The sequence below is a fragment of the Conger conger genome, chromosome 7, assembly GCF_963514075.1.
Source record: "Conger conger chromosome 7, fConCon1.1, whole genome shotgun sequence".
Lineage (NCBI taxonomy): Eukaryota > Metazoa > Chordata > Actinopteri > Anguilliformes > Congridae > Conger > Conger conger.
Genome location: NC_083766.1, coordinates 50,255,833 through 50,276,974, shown reverse-complemented (window position 1 = coordinate 50,276,974; position 21,142 = coordinate 50,255,833). Strand labels below are relative to the sequence as shown.

At 42.7% G+C, this 21,142-nt stretch overlaps 1 protein-coding gene across 1 annotated transcript; it reads right to left on the bottom strand.

Moving 5' to 3' along the window:
- Window positions 1-5,219: 5,219 nt before the first annotated feature.
- Window positions 5,220-20,576, bottom strand: castor2 (cytosolic arginine sensor for mTORC1 subunit 2). The gene is made up of 9 exons (XM_061249015.1): window positions 20,168-20,576; window positions 14,974-15,044; window positions 12,502-12,695; window positions 9,097-9,229; window positions 8,081-8,204; window positions 7,679-7,789; window positions 6,734-6,816; window positions 6,157-6,251; window positions 5,220-5,393 (listed from the first exon to the last, which is right to left on the bottom strand). The coding sequence occupies exons 1-9, from the start codon at window positions 20,278-20,280 to the stop codon at window positions 5,328-5,330; spliced, it is 990 nt and encodes a 329-aa protein (XP_061104999.1). The 5' UTR covers window positions 20,281-20,576; the 3' UTR covers window positions 5,220-5,327.
- Between the last annotated feature and the right edge of the window lie 566 nt (window positions 20,577-21,142).

Below are 21,142 nucleotides of genomic sequence, written 5' to 3'. Positions count from 1 at the left end.
TTAATGGTCACAGAATGAAACGACGTAGAGACCAATGTGTTAACCCCCCGCCCCCTCAGACCACCACTCAAAGATTGCTCTCCTGTTCTTTATTTAGTTCTTATGTTGCAATCATTGAATAACCTTTTGGTTATGTGGAAAAAAATACATTGCCAACAGGCGAGGTTGTGCAATATCTGACTAGGTGATTTTACTTTGGGGAGGTGATTCAGCCCTTTGCTTTCAACCCGTCATCTTAAAATGACTGTTGTCCAGTTGATTTAGCAAATACCATCCTTTACCCCTTTAAATTGAGAGGACAACCCAAGGGTTTGCCTTGGTTCAGCACCTTGTGCGGACGATAATCGGTTGCGCTAACCTGAGCGTAACGACCAGCTCGGAAACGGGGGTGAAATCTGCGACCGAGCAGCAGTCTGACAACGTCGCCGCCTCTGCTCCAGAACATCACCTGACCGCCCCGCGTCGCGCTGTCCAGATTGCATCTCGGCCATTCCTTGGCAACCACACTTAACAATGTCCTGTACGACCCGTGAAGTAGTAGAACGTCACGGCCGTCCATTAGCGGGGACCGGCAGGGACACATTATGCGCGGCGGTTCGGTGTTTACAGCCCTGCAACCGGGTTCCCGCGAACTCCCTTCCACCGACGGCGCCACGCAAGTCGAGGGCTGCTGAGCGTGGGGAATTCAAAAAACTATTCTGAGATGTAAACATATAAGGTTTCAAAACATTAAGAAGTTGCGACAGAACTGATGCGCCGTGCCTTACTCTGCCCATCTGCCTGCATGGGGGTAAGTCAAAGCAGTAGTTTCAGGTCTGTTTTTTTTTTCTCCCAGATTGGAAACTTAGGGTTTTTACTGGCAGCACCGCAAAATGTTACAATTCTGGTTCCTATTTTTAGGGTTTTAAAGGGACAGAATTACATTTCGGTTTGATAATCTAACGATTTTAGTTTTAGCTTATATTTTCTGATTGGCTCAAGCAGCTTTTATATACAATGAAGGATATTTTAGATAAGAGAATGGCAATGAACTGGTTGAACAGTAGCTAGTGTTTGGCCATTTGGGGCATATGAACGGGTTAGTTGTTCATATTTATGTATTCACAATTTTATACATAAATATCAGTCTAATATGATGCTGGGACTCCTTTTGCAGCTTGAGAACCAAAGGGAATATCTTCACACCAAAGGAGCGATGTTGGTTGATATTGGATGCGGTACTGCAATTTATCGCAAGTCTCAGGTTGCATGCGCCAAAGAAATGGTTCCAACCAGAAATAAGATGAATCATCTTTTCAAAGAATAATCAGGTAATATGCATACTTAAAATCTCTGGCAGAAAACTGCTCTATAAGTAAAAAGCCTTATTTTAGACCACAAACCCATTCATGTCCCTATAGCAGCCATTGCAAGGCAGACTCGTCCTCAGAAACATCAATAAATACGTAAAATATCCATCACTTCACACAAAACTGTTTGGGCCAATTAAAAACATACATTAATAGAAAGCAAAATAAGAGAAGTATCCCTTTGAAGAAAAAATGTAAAAAAATTCATAGCTCCTTTTGTGCTTGATTTTCTTGTTCTATTCCAACATATATTCTAGTTCAGATGTTCAGTCACATCAAACCACTTGACAAAATAAATTCCTTCATGTTCTGCATCGACTACTATAATTTCTTCCGCCAAGTATGTCAAAATGTGGTCAAAAAGTAGTACAATCAATTTTCCTCCTGTTCACGACCACAATTGAATTCACTGGAACAGAGGGGTTCCAGTTTGGGTTCCAGATATATTTAGGAGGGTAATGGCGCAATCTTTATATGGTTAAAAATGGTTTGAAATATCTTTGCAATCAAATAGTAAATGAGAGAAAGAAAGAAAACTAATGTTGCAGGAGCAATCTGACACTCACTTAAGCCTGCAAGTGTGCTGTAAAAGTTTGCAAAAAGGCTCATCTCCTCTCTTCTGAAAAGGGTTCAACATTTTACAGGGAAAACACTGGTGGAACATTTATTTTCTGGTACTAGAGTAATAATCTGGAATGAGCTGGTTTTAGCAGTGATAGGGCTATTAAGAAAAAAATGTCAAAAACATTTTGAACTGCGATTTCTAGCCACATTAAGCGTATGTTTTATCAAAAAGAAGCCCATTAACTAGACCTTGTTGGGTTTATGGACCAGCTTTGTAAATTAAATATGCATGCGCACCAAATAAAACAAAAACAAACAAAACACGAGGGACATGAAGGCCAGTGAAGAGCAAACTCGTGACGACAAAAGTCAGGAAGGGAAGCAAAAAGACAGTGAAGGGCTTATCTCTGTAACATGGTCTAAATCGGTTTCATTTCCCATGTCCTGAGGTATGAGAAACCAAGATGCAGTCTGACAATAAGCCTTCAAAAAGATCAGATCATTACGAGCATAGTTCATTCCTCACCTAAAACACAGAGAACCTCTCTGCTGAGCAGGTAAGTCAAGTGGGATCAGGACAACCACATGAGAAGGGAAATGGACAGCAGGTAAGAGTGGATGGTGGAGGTGGAGATAAGGGGCAGGGACAGAGAAGAAGGGTTGGGTTGGTGTCCCAAAACCAAAAACACCACAACCTCCAAAAAATGTTTTTCTTTTTTTAATCCTCTGCATCATAAAAGTCACACTTTTTTTTGTTTTTTTTGTTAACACTGATAAATACAAGCTTTCTGCAACCAAAATGAACAGTAAGAAGATGAAAGCCATTGTTTGGTGCAGAAAAAAAAACATCAACATTGCCCATTATTAAAGACCAACTAAAGATTCCACATCTTAACAACTTCCTTCTTTCCAGGGTGCAGATTACAGCCAGCTTTCTTAATAGGCGTCTAGAGGCTAGACGTTTAATAAAGTGCGAACCAGGGGTTTCAAGGCCTAAAACTGATGCCAGTCTTGCAGGGTAGGCCCAATATTCAAAATGGAACCTTCAACTGCAACTCACATTCACATCTGCATGAACAAACACTGCACACTGCCCACACCCTCTTCCTTCCATGTTAAGATAGCTAGCTTTCAAAATGTCATATTACTTGTGGGAAAGGGCTGGTAAGAATTAGGGTGCGGTGTGTTCTTTCTCTTCATTTGACACACAACATTTCCTCCCAACTGAAACAAGGAACAGGATAACTAAGGAAACCTTGCAAATTCTCTCAAAGACAATCTTAAGAATGTGTGAACAGCAGTCCAATTTCTGTAATGGTACCAGTGACAACGTTTACATGCACACAATATCCCGGTTATTGCCATTACTCTGAATAAGACAATATTCAAAATAAGGCATTCATGTTGGTTTTGAGAAATTAATGTTCTTTCAATATTTTCCGTTTACATGCAGCTGTGTATAGCCCAATTAAACATGAAATAGCCAAGTAATGTTATGTCCCTTAAGCTGTGTAATAATCTCCAAAATTTTAAATAGGATAATTTCTCTCTCATCCAAATGTGGTCTTTTTTTGTGAAACCTTCCATCCAAGTGCCCTGCAAACCGCTAGCTGTCTGGCTCATATTAAAACGCAACAGGTAGCCTAGTAATACAACACCCTTCGGACATATGTGTTGCAACTATCGTGAAACCCCAATTGAGATAGATATTCAAAATAAGATGAATGAGTATATTACTCAAATGGCATGTCTTTAACTGGAATAGGCCATATCTGAAATTAGGGTATTTAATCAGAATATGCAGGCCCATATCTTATTTGGGATATTGTCTTATTCTGAATAATATCGGAATGTGCGTGTACATGAAAACTACCATTTCGATGTGTAGGTTTTCTTGCTCTTTCCATGGAGTATGCAGTCCAATGGTGTGCGACGTTACTAAATCAACCAACAGAATCACTGGGTAAGAACTGCCATCTCACTGCCAGTTTCCTCACTGAAAAGGTCTACCAATTTTTTTAAACTCACTCCCCAGTAAGTTCAACCCCAGCCTGTTAAATAAAACAACTGAATGCAAACTGGTTCCTTGTCTTGTCTAACAAAAATGATACCCTTTTCTTTACACTTGTTTTTTTTAACCTTGTCATTAATTAGAAATAAAACAAATTTCTACATTTCTACATACTGAATATTTTTTAATCAGTTCTATTTCATTCCTAGCTTGAAATGACTATAGATTTGATATTACTGAAACAGAGTGGAGGATATTATCGAAAAAGGAATACTTCTTCAGAGATGCCAGTTTCACATATTGGCAGTTAATCATCATGAAACTAATCTATCAAACTACACAGTATAAACGTACAATGAAAGACAGCTTATTCGATAATGTGTGAAAGTCAAACCACACCACGCCATTGCACCACGCGGTCCGAAACCACAAAACACAGAGACTCAGTTCTGTCCCCTCCATTTTGAGCCTAGAAGCACTGAGCCGTAAGCAAGGCAATGGTTTAGGCCTAAAGTGTCATGGCACTGAAAATAAAAAAAAAATAAAAAAAACACAGGGAACCTTTATGATCATCCCACGATTGATTCACTGTGCACACTCTACTCCCAGGAATAAGGGAAGGGGCCAGTAACAAACGCATTTTGGTTGTTCGGGGGGAAGAGTAGCGAAGAATTACAACTTCATGAGGAAAGGAAAACAGTCTGGAAAAAACGAAAGCAACAACGGTGGGCACAGGCAGTCAAGGGCTTCTGCTGCACCACATTTGGGGAGGGGGGGGGGGGGTTAGAGGAGGTAGAGGTGACTCAGGGAGCTGGGATCAGAATAAAGGGCTAGGTCTCAGGAGACCTCGTTGCCATGGTGAAAAGGTATGAAGTGAGGGACAGAGAGAGAACGGGTAATAGATAGATAGAGCAGGACAGACTAGAGAGTGCATTGGGGGAGGAGGAGAGGTGTGTGTGTGTGTGTGTGTGTGTGTGTGTGTGTGTGTGTGTGTGTGTGTGGTGGGTAAGGGGGGGGGGTTGTTAACACACTGCAGTCACTCTAGCTTTGGATCCCTGTAGAGGCAGAGTTTTTGTTTGGGGTTGGGAGCAGATGGTAGAAAGTTTGGAGTGGAGAGGATGTTGTTGGCACAGTCTCTGAAAACAGGACTTTGGAGGATCTGGGTTTAATTTGCTCTTTTATGGAGCAGAAATGGCCCCACCCACCCCCGTGTCCCCCTACCTACCCACCCACCCCCCCCCACCCCCCTTCAACCTTAATCAGCTTGCTCCCAAATCCACCCCCCCTCCCCCCTCCTCAGCAGTCCACTGGTAAGCTCTTGGCACTTTAAGAGTTTGACATTATCGGTAGATAAATCAATGTGTCAGCAAGGACGCGAGACTCCCATCCCACATTTCTGCCCTTCACTGTCCTGTGCTCTCATTGGTCCTCAAGGCTCCAATCACGCTCTGGATATTCTCTTCTGGGACCTATGAGAGACAAGCAGAGGGCAGTTATCAGCCGAAGGGAAAGGGGGAGGAGGAGATGACGGCCATTATTCTCATGAACCGGACTGGTGAGCTTTACAATGAGAAACGATGAACTGGCCGAAAGGCTGAAATTATAGGGGGAAGCAGAGTTCTGATGGATGAAATCACAGCATTCCTGTCAACCACTAAACAGCACAAAGTCACTAAAAGGAAAAACACCCTCACCAAAGTATAGACATGCTAAAGTTCCCAAAACAGAAATAATAAACAAAATTTTAACCTCTTAACATTTTCATGTCAGAGGGATGGGGAAAAAAAAAGGGCATTTGTGATTAATAACACCATAGACGTGAGTTGAGGCACGGTTTTCCAATTTGACTAATGTCAAATGTCAGAAATCCTTCGAAGGAGGTTGTTAATGAATGAGTCATAATGCACCATAAATCACCGACATGAGCATCAAAAGCACTGGCTTTCCAAGATTAGCGCTAATGGGAGAAGTGTCAGCCGATGTTTCATGGGGGGAAAATTACCACTTTTGACTACTGGGAAGCAAAACTGGTCAGATCGACTGGGATAAATCACAAGAGACAGTTTCATGAATGTCGCATTCATGCTGCGTGTATTGTACTCCGGGATCAATACTCATCCAGGCCACTCGTTTATAGCTCCTGGGCTGACACTCCTGGGCAGTAGGTGGAGATCTTGCAATGGGACAATGCAGTGTGTATCATTGGAGCAACAAGACTGTGATGTCACTCACCAGGGCGTGGTCAAACTTGAAGGTACTGATGTAATATGCTGGAATGTCAGCAGTGGCCAGTGGTTCCGAAATCTGAGCCACGATACCGCACTCATCTGAGGCAGAGGAGAGAAGGAGAAAATCAATTTCATCACATTTATAATACCTGTATCGCCACTGCTGGGGTCGAAGAATGTATATGTTCATGTGAGCAAAGAACAGAAAAGAAAAGCAGACTTCTGAAAGTAAAATGTCTAAAAACAGTCGGGTCAGTCATCCTGCTGATTAATAGCAGCCTGGTAATATCAGGTTACAGGTAGTAGCTACTTCTCCATGTACAGACTGGGGCAGGGTGGCCATTGTTTCTGTGAATACACAATGCAGAACCCTGTGTGTGTGGGTGTGCAGGCGTGTGTTTGTGAGTGTGTGCAGCTGTGTGTGTGTGTGTGTGTGTGTGTGTGTGCAGCTGTGTGTGTGTGTGTGTGTGTAGGCATGCATGTGTGTGCATGTTTGTGTATGTGTGTGTGCGTGTGTGCACAAGCAAACCCCAACAGATGAACATAGATGAATGGCATGGCATACGCTCCCTCTCACTCACCGAATCCCAACGGCTGCCCTCCGATGCGAACCATCTTCCAAAGCTCCCCTGAAGCGCTGGTGAAGAGGACGTTGTTGGGGAACCTGTGATAGCACAGGGCTTTTCAAACGAACCATCAACTACCAACGATATTTATGTTACTTCACCTGGCACGCAACTATTTTAAAACAAAACCTGTCCTCCATAAGGGATTGTTCAGCGATGCCTGACGTGCATTCAAGATGGCGAATATTAGCTAACGTTCTCCAACTTACTGTCATTTTTTATGTTCAACGTTAACGTTAGCTAACAGTTTGAAAAGGTAGTGGTGCGTAGCAAACAAATATGGCTGCTGATGGGGAAAACACAGAGAGAACAACATTTGACAATTAGTTATAATACATTTTAACCAATGTAATATACATTTTTTACATAAAAAAAAATAATTGCAGGTAAGCAACGAATTAGCTAGCTGGTATTGTTAGGCCTGAGTCCCATATTTGTATTAAAAAGGCATTGGTGGCAAACTAAATGGAATGTTCATTTAAAATCATTCAACAGTAACTGTTTGCTGCAAATATTCTTCACCGTGAACATTTGCTGTCTTGAACACACGTCTGGTTTCTATGGTATTGCTCCAGACTCTGAGACACAGCCCACACTACACTGTGTAGGGCGATTTTACACCAGTGCACTGACACCACTTGGATTGTGGGACATTTGCAGTCCTAGCTACCCGTGTAGAAGACTGAAAGGCAAAGTCGGACTATTAATCAAACAGCCACTTAGCATGAGATACTGCTGACCCACATAGAAGGCCGCGTCTGTCTGGCATAAATTGTAGAGGCCATCCACTCTTCCACTAAGAGGCTATGAATACCCATTTCAGAGGAAGAACCTCTAGTAAATACCCTGGAGCCAGAGAACAACCACCACCACCACCGCCAGAAAGTAAAAGCAAGCCACCTTCGGGTAGTCTGCTCATCCATGACCAAGGAGATATAGCCCTCAATCAGGGAGAAGGAGAAGAAACGGATCAGCCCGGAGTCCTCGCTGGCGCCCCCTGGCTCCTTCACCCTGTAACAGCAAACACAGAGGTCACCGCTGCAGAACTGGGTTCAGTACCCTCAGCACGCCCGTGTTCATTCAGGGTCTGCGTGGTAGCCCTCGTGATGGTCACGCAAACAATTCCAGACGACCCACAACCCCCACCTCCCCAAATGTTTCTTGCCCCCTTCCTTCCAGCCAAATCACCAAGCTTAAAAGTGGAAGTTTCACATCTCTTTATCCCAGTGCAGACGACTAAGGGTAGAGTTGGAGAGTCCAGGGGTCAGAAAGTGAAAGTGACCAGCGACCAGGTGCGCTCACCCGCTGGAGTAAAACATGACGTCCATGAGCAGGGTAGCCACAGACGGCAGGGTATCGGGGTCCAGGCTGGTCACGCAGAACATGTTGCTGGGGCTGGAGAGGGGGTGGATGATGGGACGCTGGACTGCAAACACAAAGGTATTCAGTGTTACTCCGACTTTCAGAACCACCAGACCAGCAAAGTGGGCTGGGATTGGCTGGCTGATAAGGCGACAGGAGAACTGGACTAAGAATGATTTTTTCAGCTGAGAAGAAAGAAAATCACAGAGATGCTGTATGACCAACCAATTTGCTAATACTGGCTATATTCTGACCATTTAATTGGCAAAGAAAAAATTACCATAGGTGCCCAACGCCTCAAAATGGATGACCTTCCTGTGCACAAAAACCAGACACCGTCCATGAAATATGTGGTCTACAGTTTGCTTTTCAAAGTATCTGGGTTAGCGACAGTCCTCCTCGAGGTCAGAATGATGGATAGATGACAGACAGGCACTGCCCAATTGGCTGCATATCAACGTGAAGTTTCAGGGCCCTAGTTCTGCAGGGGAGCCTTGACAGGGCATGCTACATTAATACAGAGCAGCTAAAGGCTCAGGTCCACAGTGCGGACACACTAATTTTATTCCCAATGAATTACAATTCAGGCCCGAAGAGCCTTGAAATGGAGAGATATTCAATGCTAAGTGGGTTCTGTAAATTAACAATGGCATCCGAAGAAGGGACATATCCGCTGACTGGCCGGCAAATCTTGACCCTTTCAGTCCCAAGCCCAATGTGAAGGGCTACACCAAAACATTTTTTCTTTTCTTCAAAGTGTTGCTTTGGTTGAGAAAACTTTAGTAGGGGCTCCAAACAATAGTGTAGTATTCATTGGTTGAAAAAATAAGGTTGAGAGTGCCATATAGTCCTCTTGGGATTTTATGGTAGTTACGCTTGAGTGACATATGGCATTCTTGGGACTGAAAGGGTTAAAAGGACTTTGGGGGTGTTCAGCCGTCTTAATGGGAACTTACCCATTTTTGGCTTGACAAAACCGTTGGTGACCCCCAGGCTGTTGGCCGCAACCGTTTCTCCGTTGACCACCCGCAGAAGTGTAAACTCCGAGGAGAGCGTGTGCATGACCATGGGCAGGTCCCTCTCTCGAACCTGTGGACACACACCGGTGTTGTGAGGACAGTGGAAGTTTGGGGCATGCTCTCTCGTACTTCCTTATTACCTGGGTTTGGGACCTACTAAAATGAGTTATCACTAGGTAGTACCTTATCTGCAAAGACAACCCCCTATTCTGTTTTTACAGTGTGAGATATCAGTGCCTCTACATTGCTGATTAATTGCATTTTGCTTCTTATGAGGGAATACATAATGTACAATTCCTGTAATTTAATTCGCTTCGGGTCCAGCTAAAGTCTTTGTTATTCAAATGAGGACCGAGACCAACACCTACGAATTGTCTAAATTTAAATTCCACATATCCTGCTTGTATTCAGAGGTGCAGCAACTGCAACCATCCTTTTGATAGCATTTCAAATCATATGAGCTTCAATAGAAAGAAGCTTATGAGCCAAAAATCCTTCAGATCCTGCTAATAAATGGATTTTAGTTACACATGTACGGATCAAAAGAGAACCACAGGCAGCTATGACGGTGAAATACGATCTGGGTTTGGGTCCGCAAGATGCAAACAAAACACTTTTGAGTGTATGAATTAACAAATCACATGTATTGTATTCCAGAATGTCCTTTACCCTGAAACACAACGGGTCAGGTCACCTGCTACAGTAGTCATGAGAATACCGAACGTTCAGCCATCTGAAGGTTCTTTCCGAGGGAAAAAATACATATAGTCCATGGTCGCAGAAGATGCCCTCTGTGAATTTTACAATCAAGGTAGTTTTTGGATATCTGCCACTGGAAAGTGCTCACTTATGAACAAGATGTGGGATGTCAGCATATTTAGCAATGTATGGCAAAAGCCAGAAAAAACAAAATCCTTTGGTACATAAAACAATTTTCAGAGCTTGATGTCTCCAATCAGATGTGTGATAGAGACATTAAAAGGAAATTGATAGTTTAATTACAAGTTAAAGAGGCATTTATTTGCATTGCAAACAGCAACTTGGGAAATACGAGGTGATACAGACACTACCTTCAAACAGATTCAGTAAACTACTCACTGAAATACTACAGGGACCAGACCTTTGCACATGGCAAATGTCCAAAGCTTTCCTTGCAGTAAAACATAAAATACTGTTAATTAATTTTGGAGGGGAAACCCATAATTTAAAAATGATTTCATAACTTTTTGTATATATATATATATATATATATATACATATATATATGTATATTATATATATATAGAGATATATAGAACATTATTGCATACAGTAGAATAATAACTGTGTTACTGGCTAAAATTAAAATACTCAGTCAAAAAGAAAGGAAGGACCAGCCCTGATCAGAAAATCCAGGGCCATTTCAGTTGTCTGACAAATTGTAAATATGTCAAATACAATGAATTAAATCAGTTCAGGATCTTTCCTTTCTAGACCCAGAGAGTTAAGCTGGCTCTTGTGCTGAATTAATATTTTGGTCGCAACTTTTCACAGAGAAACAAAAATAATCTTCCACTCCTCGAAAACAATCTTACTCAAGTTGCAAAAACACTGGGAACAAAAGGTGAGGACCTCAATGAGTAGTGAGCGGCATTATCCGTTTGGCTGACAGAGTTGGATCTGAGCTATTTACGGCTGCATTCAGCATTCACGAAAAGGGCATACTTTTTATAATACAATATGATAATCACAATAAAAAGCGTCCGTCACCCACCGCTGACCCAGTCCAGACCCTTGCGTGCAGTCGGCCACCGTACGCAGGTTATTTCCCCCGTTTCTGTAAACGCTGCCGTAGTTCTGTGGCTGGGAGCAGCTGGCACGGAATACGAACGTGGCCATGAATGTAACCGAGAATTCCAGCAAGAAGCCGATCCAAAGCTGATCCTCCTTACGTAACACGGCCAGATTACCATCGGCTTGACATTTTTCTTTTTTTCATAAACAAGCTCCGATTTTATTCTCTTTTTTTCCCGCAGGCCTCGTTTCCTCTGGCAGCCGGGCTGTAAATCTTGCCCAGTAGCCAAACCTCAGGGTGGTGAAAATAGCAGTCACCGCCGGTAAAAGACGTTATCATCCACACGGTAACGGCGCACTCGGCAAAACATAAAAACAAAAGAAGAAGAAAAAAAAAACGGCACAGATACATTTTGACATATGTAAATTTATGTGGTTGCAGTTCCGCTGGGTGAACTGCAGTGCATATCAAAATAAGTGGGTTACGCTGAAAGTGCTTGTGCTTTTCAAAAAATAAGAAATAAAAAAGCCAAACTGCCAAACTAAACATGTAATGCTGCCTTAACCAACGCTAGCTTTGTTGATTGCTCATAAATAATGTATCTGAAACTAAAATACTGGCAGGAACAGATATGGAAACAATTTCCATGCTGTGAATACACATTTGAACTTGCTGCATTGGGGAAATGTTTATCAGATTCTGACAGCTGAAATGCACTCCTGATTAGCACAGAGGGCTTTTTTTTTGTGGTAATCGTAACATTACGCTGTGCAGTGGAGCACGGATATAGCGCAAGACTGCCAATTACTACTAAAGAGCAAGAGTCAAAAAGCAATGAGTCATGCACAAGCACACTGGACCAGACCAGACCGCACTGTCCATCATACTTTCAAGTCACTATTCCACTGATCCACAGAAGATTCTTCAAATATCATGCAAATTTATATTCAGTATCAATATGTTCTTCTCCCAGTATTGCAGGACAGATCTGTCAGACGCAGTTCCGCGTTAAAGCTCAGTAAAAGTAAACCATTGTTCTCACCATTGACCTCCAATTTCCCACAATGGTAAACCATGCAATGGTGTCAATGAATAAAGGTTGATCACAACTATAGATCTACAGGCAGGGATGTACCATTTCTCTTGCAAGGGATATAACGATGTTAATTAAGGTTTATATAATCACCACAACAAAGTGATTCAATTTGAGTTGGGAAGGTTCAAATTTCACTCAGCGGATGTGATCTTGGTGCCATTACACTATATTACACAACATTACATTCTTAGATCATCCCAGCCCCACCTCATTCTAAAGCATTCAACAGCATTCAACATGTCACAACAATGTCACATACTAATGTATACAACATCCAACACGGCTGCAAATAAAATCTAACTCCTTGTCAGTGAATTTTACAGAGGAGGAAGACAAACAAATCAAATACATACAAACAACAATCATTTTGTCATTGGAAAATGGCTGCCAGACTCTTTTGACCCCAGAAAACATGTGACCAGCACCTCCCTCCTCACCCCCCAGAGAATGACAGGAGAACAGCAGGACTCACCAGTATGAAGTCAGTCTGGTAGGTGGACAGCATGAATACAGAGATGTTGTGGTCTGCCAAAGGGGCGATCACCGACTTGGCGATTTTGGTGACCCCAATTGGCTGAGAGCTGGAGGAACTCCCGCCCCCAGAGACCACGTTGAGGGCCAGCCATGTCGCCTCGGCAACACTGAGGTGTTCAGACTCGGGCAGCTCTGGAACACAAGGGGGGTAAAGTCACCTCGAGGCTGGGGGTAAAAGCACCTCGAGGCTGGGGCTAAGGGCACCTCGAGGCTGGGGCTAAGGGCACCTCGAGGCTGGGGCTAAGGGCACCTCGAGGCTGGGGCTAAGGGCACCTCGAGGCTGGGGCTAAGGGCACCTCGAGGCTGGGGCTAAGGGCACCTCGAGGCTGGGGGTAAAATCACCTTGAGGATGGGGGTAGTCACCTCGAGGCTGGGGCTAAGGGCACCTCGAGGCTGGGGCTAAGGGCACCTCGAGGCTGGGGGTAAAGTCACCGTGAGGATGGGGGTAAAGTCACCTCGAGGCTGGGGCTAAGGGCACCTCGAGGCTGGGGCTAAGGGCACCTCGAGGCTGGGGCTAAGGGCACCTCGAGGCTGGGGCTAAGGGCACCTCGAGGCTGGGGCTAAGGGCACCTCGAGGCTGGGGCTAAGGGCACCTCGAGGCTGGGGCTAAGGGCACCTCGAGGATGGGGTAAAGGGTCATTTGGGCTAATTCGGCACTGAATGAAGATGTTTATTTTGTCACAGTGACTGCGGCGCCCTGCATATCTGTGATGCCCACTTGACATTCTGCACAGCTGATAAGGCTGGCGCTCTAGAGACAAGCCATTTGCACAAACTACAAAAAATACAAGCAATGGGCATGACTTCTAACCTGGGTTTTTTTCTAGTTTGAGAGGTTTCTTTGTTTCCCCAAAATAGAAACATATTCTGAACAAAATGTTATTTCATGAATTAAGTCCTTAAATTGTACTATTATTTATACTGTTAATCAAATATCAGTTTACTGACATCAATCATATTACTTATATACATATCATGATAACAACAGACTTGTGCACAAACCCTGTTTTACAGCTACAACGCAGTCTGTAAGTATTTGGACAGTGGTACAATTTGAATGAATATGAAAACATTTGTTTCAATAAGCCTATTGTTTGGTCTATGTCTCTGTTCTTTTCTTATTTCTCAACTTCATAATGGCTTACTTAACTTTAATTGGTACAACTATGATCCTTATGTTGACAAAAGTTAATCAAAAGCTTAGAATCGAAAAGAGATACTGAAAACTTTCTTATCGCTGCACTGAGGAATTGAATGCGATTGAATGTACAATTAATCAGAAACATCCTCAAAGCAAACTGTCCGATCACTTTTGGAACTCTAAAATGGGGGGACAATGTATAAAAAAGGGATGTAATTACTACATTGATCATCCTATATGGATGTTAATACCCTCAAATTAAAGGTGACAGTCTGCACTTTAACCTCATATTCAAATAACATAACAAAACATAATGGCCAGACCATTCAGCCCAGAAATGCTCGCCTTTTCCTACCACTAAATTGTAGTTTCTGGAGTAAAGAGCCAAAACAACAGAAAATGTACCACTGTCCAAATACTTACGGACTGCACTGCATGTGATCATTCAGGCTTGATATTCTCTAGAGAATTTCAGGGCCCTGATTCAAAATAAGTATGCGGTCAGAAAGCAGCGCTTGTGTTTCAAAGAAAAGTTTTTGAGTTTGATTGAAGTTTCAGTTTGATTGAAAGCAAACATTTTTAAGGCTGTCTCATGCAGATGTGTTAAGAGTGGATTTGCAAACACTGAACCCATTCTTTTACATCATGTTCAGAATTTATATGGTACAATTTCTTCTCTGGTTTGGGAATTAGGCAAATAAAACTATTTTTATTCAAAACAAGTCATGCAAGACCTAGAACAAAAGCATGAAATGCCCAATGAAATCCCCAGCACACTTATTTCTGTGAGATCGTGCACACTGTACAGAACTGACCAGAATACATAACTGTACCATAAGTATCACAACGAAGAAGCTATAGTTCATTTACAGATTCGGCTTCCAGCAATAAGTGCTTGCAATGCCGCAAATAAACACAACCAATCAGAATGAAACTTCTCGTCTGTCCAGAATACCTGCACCTGTTTCGCAACACAGGGCTTCTAGTATCTATGGTGACCAATGAGGGTCACCCCAGCAACCAGTCTGTAATGACATGGATTCATTCACCCAACCACAAAACCAAACCTCTGACAGGCTGGGCTCCCTTAACCCATGATGGGAAGGCAAAGATCAGGTGGGCCGGTGTGTGGTCAATCATTGCTGCCGGGGCCTCGGGGACAGAGAGGAAATTCATATGTGCTGCGTAATATCAGCTGCTCATTGTGCTGAGCGGTGGGAAACATCGAAGAGACACAGGAAGGGCAAGCACGTGACCCGTGAAACCCACCTTTGAAGCCTTCTTCATCGACAATGATGGTGTAGTCCTCCGGGGTCTCCGTCAGACTGAAGAATTTACACCTGGGGAAGAGGAAGAGATGGGGAGGCTCAGGAAACGTGTGAGTGTGTGTGTTTGTGTGTGTGCGGGTACATGAGTCAGCTCCAGCATCATGAGAGTGAGTGTTTGGCTCCGAGCTATGTGGCTCAGAAATAGAACAGGCCGGCCCGTCTGTCAATCAATGCGTTGAGCAGAATATCATCAAACGCCAGATTTGGCCGTTTTCCACGCGGTCACCTACCACTCCCCGGTTTTCTTCCTATTGCCTTCGCCCCGTTTAGGCCCTCTCCCACCCAGAGGCCTGGGCCATGACAGAGAGACAAGCTATCCATTACATTACTTATTTACTTTATCCAGGGCGTCAAACGGCGCTCACATTTTACCCACTTCAACAGATGAATGCTGGCTAAAGCTATTCAGCACAAGCGCTCAGCTTAAAAGTACAACTGCACTCCACACCAGAGATTTAAATCTTGAAATATTCTGAATACAAGTGAAGCACCCTAACCACTACAACATACTGGACCATATTATGCTTCACTTCCTTTTCAGAAGGCTGGCCATCAAACCAGTACCCAAAAGCACAAGCAGCAGCCATTCTACAGTCTGCCCGGCTCAGTGTTAGTACAGCAAACCTCCGGAAATCACCGACAAAAACCCTGAAACATTTGCTGCCTGGCCACACAAGGGCGGGAAATATGTGTCTGTCGGTCTTCTGTGCAGTGCCCACGTGAATTCTGGGATGCAAATGTACAGAGCGCTCGACCCACAGGCCGACCGCACAAACACCAGCACTGACTGAGGGCAGCTGTGGGGCGACAGAAATGCTGCACTTATTTATTTTTTTACTTTTCACTCTCCGCGTCCGTCCACACAAAATATGAGCCCAATGAACGTTTTGAGTTTGAGAGATGGAGCAGCAGCCGCTGACTTTTATGCCACCCATAAACCTGAACCTCCAGGGGTCGGTGAAAGGGGACCCCTGATTTACGGCAGCACTCCTACATTCCCATATCCCTTTCATTTCGGGGGTACCTTGTAACTCGCCCATTTCTGAAGGCCTGAAACTCCCACCTTGTGTACCTCACGGTTCAATATGTCATTTAGCAGTTGTGGCACAAAGCCCAACCAGGGACACAACAATTTATGCATTCATCAATTTGTGTTGCTAAAATTGTCCTGATGACTAACGCTACATAACAACAGAATATTTCTTAATGGGCTCCATTAGTTCCTCTGTCTCACCATCGCATAGATCTTTCTCTCCTTTTTCCATCCATCAGGGAAAATATGTGTTGTGCAGATGAAATGTGAACAGATTTGACAGCGCATTGTTGCGGTTCAATTCCTACTTTGGTTTTAATCAATGGCTCAGCTGAGCCTTTCGTAAAAAAAAAAACCTCTTTCACGAGACACCCAAGCATACTTTGGAAGGCAAGAACCGTCAAGCTTATCGCAAGAACTGCCAAGATATAGTCACAAAAAGGTCCCGTTGCAAGAGATCTCGAGGCGCCCTTTAGGAAAGGAATTGCTGTAGCAGTAATAGGCCACAGCAGGGATGTGCCAGCTAAGACACTGGTCAGATTCTGAAAGGGTGGTTTGTGGAAGTAATTTGTGGCATGAAACACAGCATTCACCTTAGCCCCACCTTCAGAGAGTTGGTGTGACTGGTTAAAAAAGAAATAATTGTTTATGTGCTAAAAATTAGGGAGGATGGTGACTGAACTGAAATGCTTTTGTACAGCTTATAGTACAGATGTGTAACCCTGGCATGCGAGACTAGCTAACATATGGCATAGTAACTAGAATAATCCATGATCACCTACCCCCACAGCCCACTTGATATGATATAACAACAAGCACAAATAAACTCATTGATATAGACCATTAACCATCTAATCTCATGTTAGCAATTGTGAAGACTATATTATATAGTATTCTGGGAAACTACTCCAGCCATTCCTTTCACTTAATTGAGAATATGTTTGTAGTGATTTCATTACGATTAGAGCACTTTAGTCCAAAGGGGTCGACCTGCTGCTTTTTCAGCACAACACTGACCAAATAAATCATAACAACATCTGCACAAATCTTCTTTGTGTTAATATGTTGATATAGATGTTCTCTTCATCTCAATCTGGGAAGCTACAAAGAACAAACCCCTTTTTAGACAACTGGTTTTTGGCATCTGAGGGAGGCTACAGCTCGGAAAAGAAACAAGATGACACAAGGTGCTGCAATGATGATAATCTGATCTGGATCCTTCCATTCACTTCTATCAACATCACACCATCTCTGAATGCCTGCACTATGCACTAAGCTTGAATGGTGTGAAAAAAACAGGGGCTAAGTCTTCCTGTTATGCTTCTTAACAAGGCTTCTGCACAGCCGCAAGTAAGTTAGATATCACGGTTAAAATGCCGGTGCAGCATGCAACCTTTCATTCTCTATTCCAGGGCTCTGCTCAGAAGTAGGCCTTGAATACGCTCCTTCTCATGCGCAAGCTCTGCAGGCCTCCTACACAGTTTAGAGGGTTTTTTTTCCCCTCTTCCTCTTACATTTTCAGATAAACTCTCACAAACAGTGAGTCAGCAAAACCGGTAGAGAGGCCGTCACCAACACTCCGGATTGTTAACGACTTTAAAGCAGCCTGCTAGCAAGTGCCATTCTCACGTTTTTTCTTCCCCCCCCCCCCCCTATCATTGACATTCTACATGGATGCGAGACACTTCACAGACTGCCACTAAGTAAGTTCGTTTCAGGCTAATGTTAGCATCCACAAATTTTCAAACAAACAACCCATGTAGGTATCGTCCATGTCTCTTCCATGGGTTATGAAACACAAGATTTCTGCAGTCAAAATAACAGTCTGGGGGGGGGGGTGTATAAATTACATAGATTAATATCTGTTGGTGGTTTTTGCACAGGATAATTCACCTGAAAGATTAGGAGGCAGCCCAACTATAAGGAGTATAGGAGCCCAGATCACAAATGAGGTTTGATCCAAGGTTTTTAACATCGCCTCGAGACTCAGTGAGTTCTGAAAACAGGCTAATTCACTGCCAGCAACAGTTGCCAACAAAGGAAACAATGGAATAGACTCAAGAAGAGTATGGATATCTGTAAGCCACAAGCTACACTCAACTGCAGAAACAATATCCTCAAATACATATTTGAGAGCAAACGCCTCTCTAGTAAAGCAAGATTTCCTTGGCTTGTCCTTTCCCCTCGGATGAGAGAAAGCTTTAATGAAATCAGCAATGAGCTGAGGGTTCCGTGACTCTGCGCGGTCGGTAAAAGATATCTCAGGGACTCTATCTGTATTCACCCTGTCATGGGACGCTATTCAAGGTCGAAGCTTTAGGATTCCTCAGCTATGCATCTGTACTGAGTGGTGAGCAGTCCTACCCCAATCCCTAACTGACCGAGTGGTTCCCGTAGTGAGCTAGACCGATCGCGATACATACGCCTTGCCCTACAGATTGGCCTTATGAAAGGCTGGTCCTCTTGGTTAAAATTCAAGTACTTATGTTATTCTAGACAGGTTCTAACAAACTAACAGCCTTTAATCATCTCCACCAAGAATTATGTTGTAAAATGAAGGTCATGGTTTGCAAAGTAGTCGGGAGGTCACTGCCCAACAAGCTGACGAAAAGCACTATATCACAGAGTGCATAGCATAGACCGTTTGTGTAAATTCCGCACATAGACTTATGTATACGAGACAACTATACAGTATTTCCCATGCCTAGTAACTAATGAGGCCCATAGCATATTGAGCCAACAAACCTGACAATGCATGACACCAGTCAGCTACCTCTACTTCTCGTCTTCCCCTGGGGACTCCAGTTAGAAGGAAAAATGACTCCTTAAGTTTATTCAGTATGCAGCACTCTGAGTTGGTAAACAAGACCGTAAACCACAGGGCAACAACACCTGTCCGACAGCTTTTTCAAAACAAATACGGCTTAACTGAAGTCCAGGACCAGGGTCACAAGAGCACAGCTTCCAGGTAAAGCAAAAAATAAAATGGTCAAAGGGATTTGCAAAAAGGCCAATTCCTAAACAAACAAAACCTAAAATATGAAGCACCCCATTTTGAAACATGGAATCTCATTGAGACCAATGGAGTCTTATAATTACAGTAAGACATCCATTAAACGAGGTGCCCATCTGATCAAGGGATAGATACCTATTATATGAATCAGAAATATAGCCAATGTGATAGAATTAAGGCAATTGAGCAAAAATATATAGAGATAATAGGATTAAGATAATTCAAGCGATCAATTCTGCACAAAATGATAGCCTGCCCTAGATAATGTGAGTTCTGGTCTGTTTTTTTCCATCAGCTTTCACTTTTTCCAAGCAGCTCTAGTCTATTACACAAAACATGGGTAAATATTCGCATCCAGTTACTGCGAGCTAAATTTAAACGCATAGACATTAAAGAGAAGTGTTTTGCCCCACTAAAGAAGAGGACCCAAGACTTGTCATTAGAAACTGGCAGTTAATGATAAAGTCGTTCGATATAAATGCAAGTCAGCTAATATAGATGAATATGAGCGCAAAATGTTAAACAAACAGCCCCGTAAACAATCTTGTTTAGTTAGTGCGACTAACGGCTCGAGGCGCTACATTTATTACGATTTGCAAAATCGCAGACATGAATTCGGCGTCATTCCAAGCCATGTACAGTAACTGGCAATACCGGTTCAAGTTTAATTTGAAGCCCCCATCCCCTTTAATTTTACCATCACAGGGAGGAAAAAACAACACGACTAAGCAAGCTAGTCTAAGCGCGTACACACACCCCTTTTTGTACTCGAAGCAACAAAAATACAAAAGCGAACAAACGACACTTTATGGAATTATATTAATGGTTGTGAAAGACTATAGCGTACTTTTGGCACCCCTGGTTTAGCATGCAATAGCCACACAACATGCATTTTAATAGAAAACTGAATAAAGAACTTAGCTCGCTAGTTGTAGCTTGCTAATTCGCGTACACCAGTGGTAGCCTACATATTTTTTTGTAATCCTTCATTATTAGCGACCTAACAATAATGCTGGCGTTTGAATACGAAATGCAACACAAACCCTCAGATTCCTTTAATTACTGCGGACTTGCATTGTTCATACTTACCTTGTTTTGGATGGCAAGAAGGCGAGTTTGATTAATCCGTGAGTGCAAATCTGGATGCCTTCTTTTGCTATACTCGCTACTTTCAAGCTGTGTTCTAAAATATGCAACTCCATCTTTTACGTCTTCTCATTTGTGGATCATCTAAATATATATTTTATCCTTTCTTTAAAAATAATAAATAAATAAATATAGCTATAGCGATAGAGCTTCTAAAAAACCTGTAATCGGAGCAGGTAGGAGGTTGGAAAGGGGGGAAAAGGAAAAGTTATCCACTGAGGAAAAGAGTGAGACAGAAACAGGATGAAATAAAAGAAAGCACAATGAGGTAAACGGGGAGGGAGAAAGGAGAGAGAAGGACTGACGGTCCCCGTGTTTTCTCTCCGACAGGGATTGGAATAGTCCAGCAGCTGGTAACAGTGAAACAAACAACTTGCCACTCAAACGAAGGGGAGGATCGGCGAAGGACGGGTCATGCGAAGGTGCATGTCGGGACATGTAGTCATATCTTATTTAATAACAGGAAGCCATTTATTCGTCCTGTCTTTGCAGGAATACATGTACCCTACGAAGTAACTGTTTTTTTAAACAACAGTTCATATCATATATGAAATCCACTGTAAACAAATAATATTATATGTCATATACATTTAAACTTTATATTTGGAAATGAGTAGTTTCTATTTGTAAATAGGCCTACTAGTCTTTCAGCCCATTGCATATAATAGGCTATCCTTTCCTGTTTGTAATTATTTGTAAAGTATATATATGCTGTAAAGTAAGAATGCTTTCAAAAATATAAATGTTAAATGTTTATTTTTATCAGTTAACAAAATGGAAAGTGAGTGAACAGAAGAAAAATCTAAATCAAATCAATATTTGGTGTGACTACCCTTTGCCTTCAAACCAGCATAAATTCTTCTAGGTACACTTGCACCAAGTCAGGGAATCTGTAGGTAAATATTCAGGTGTGTGATT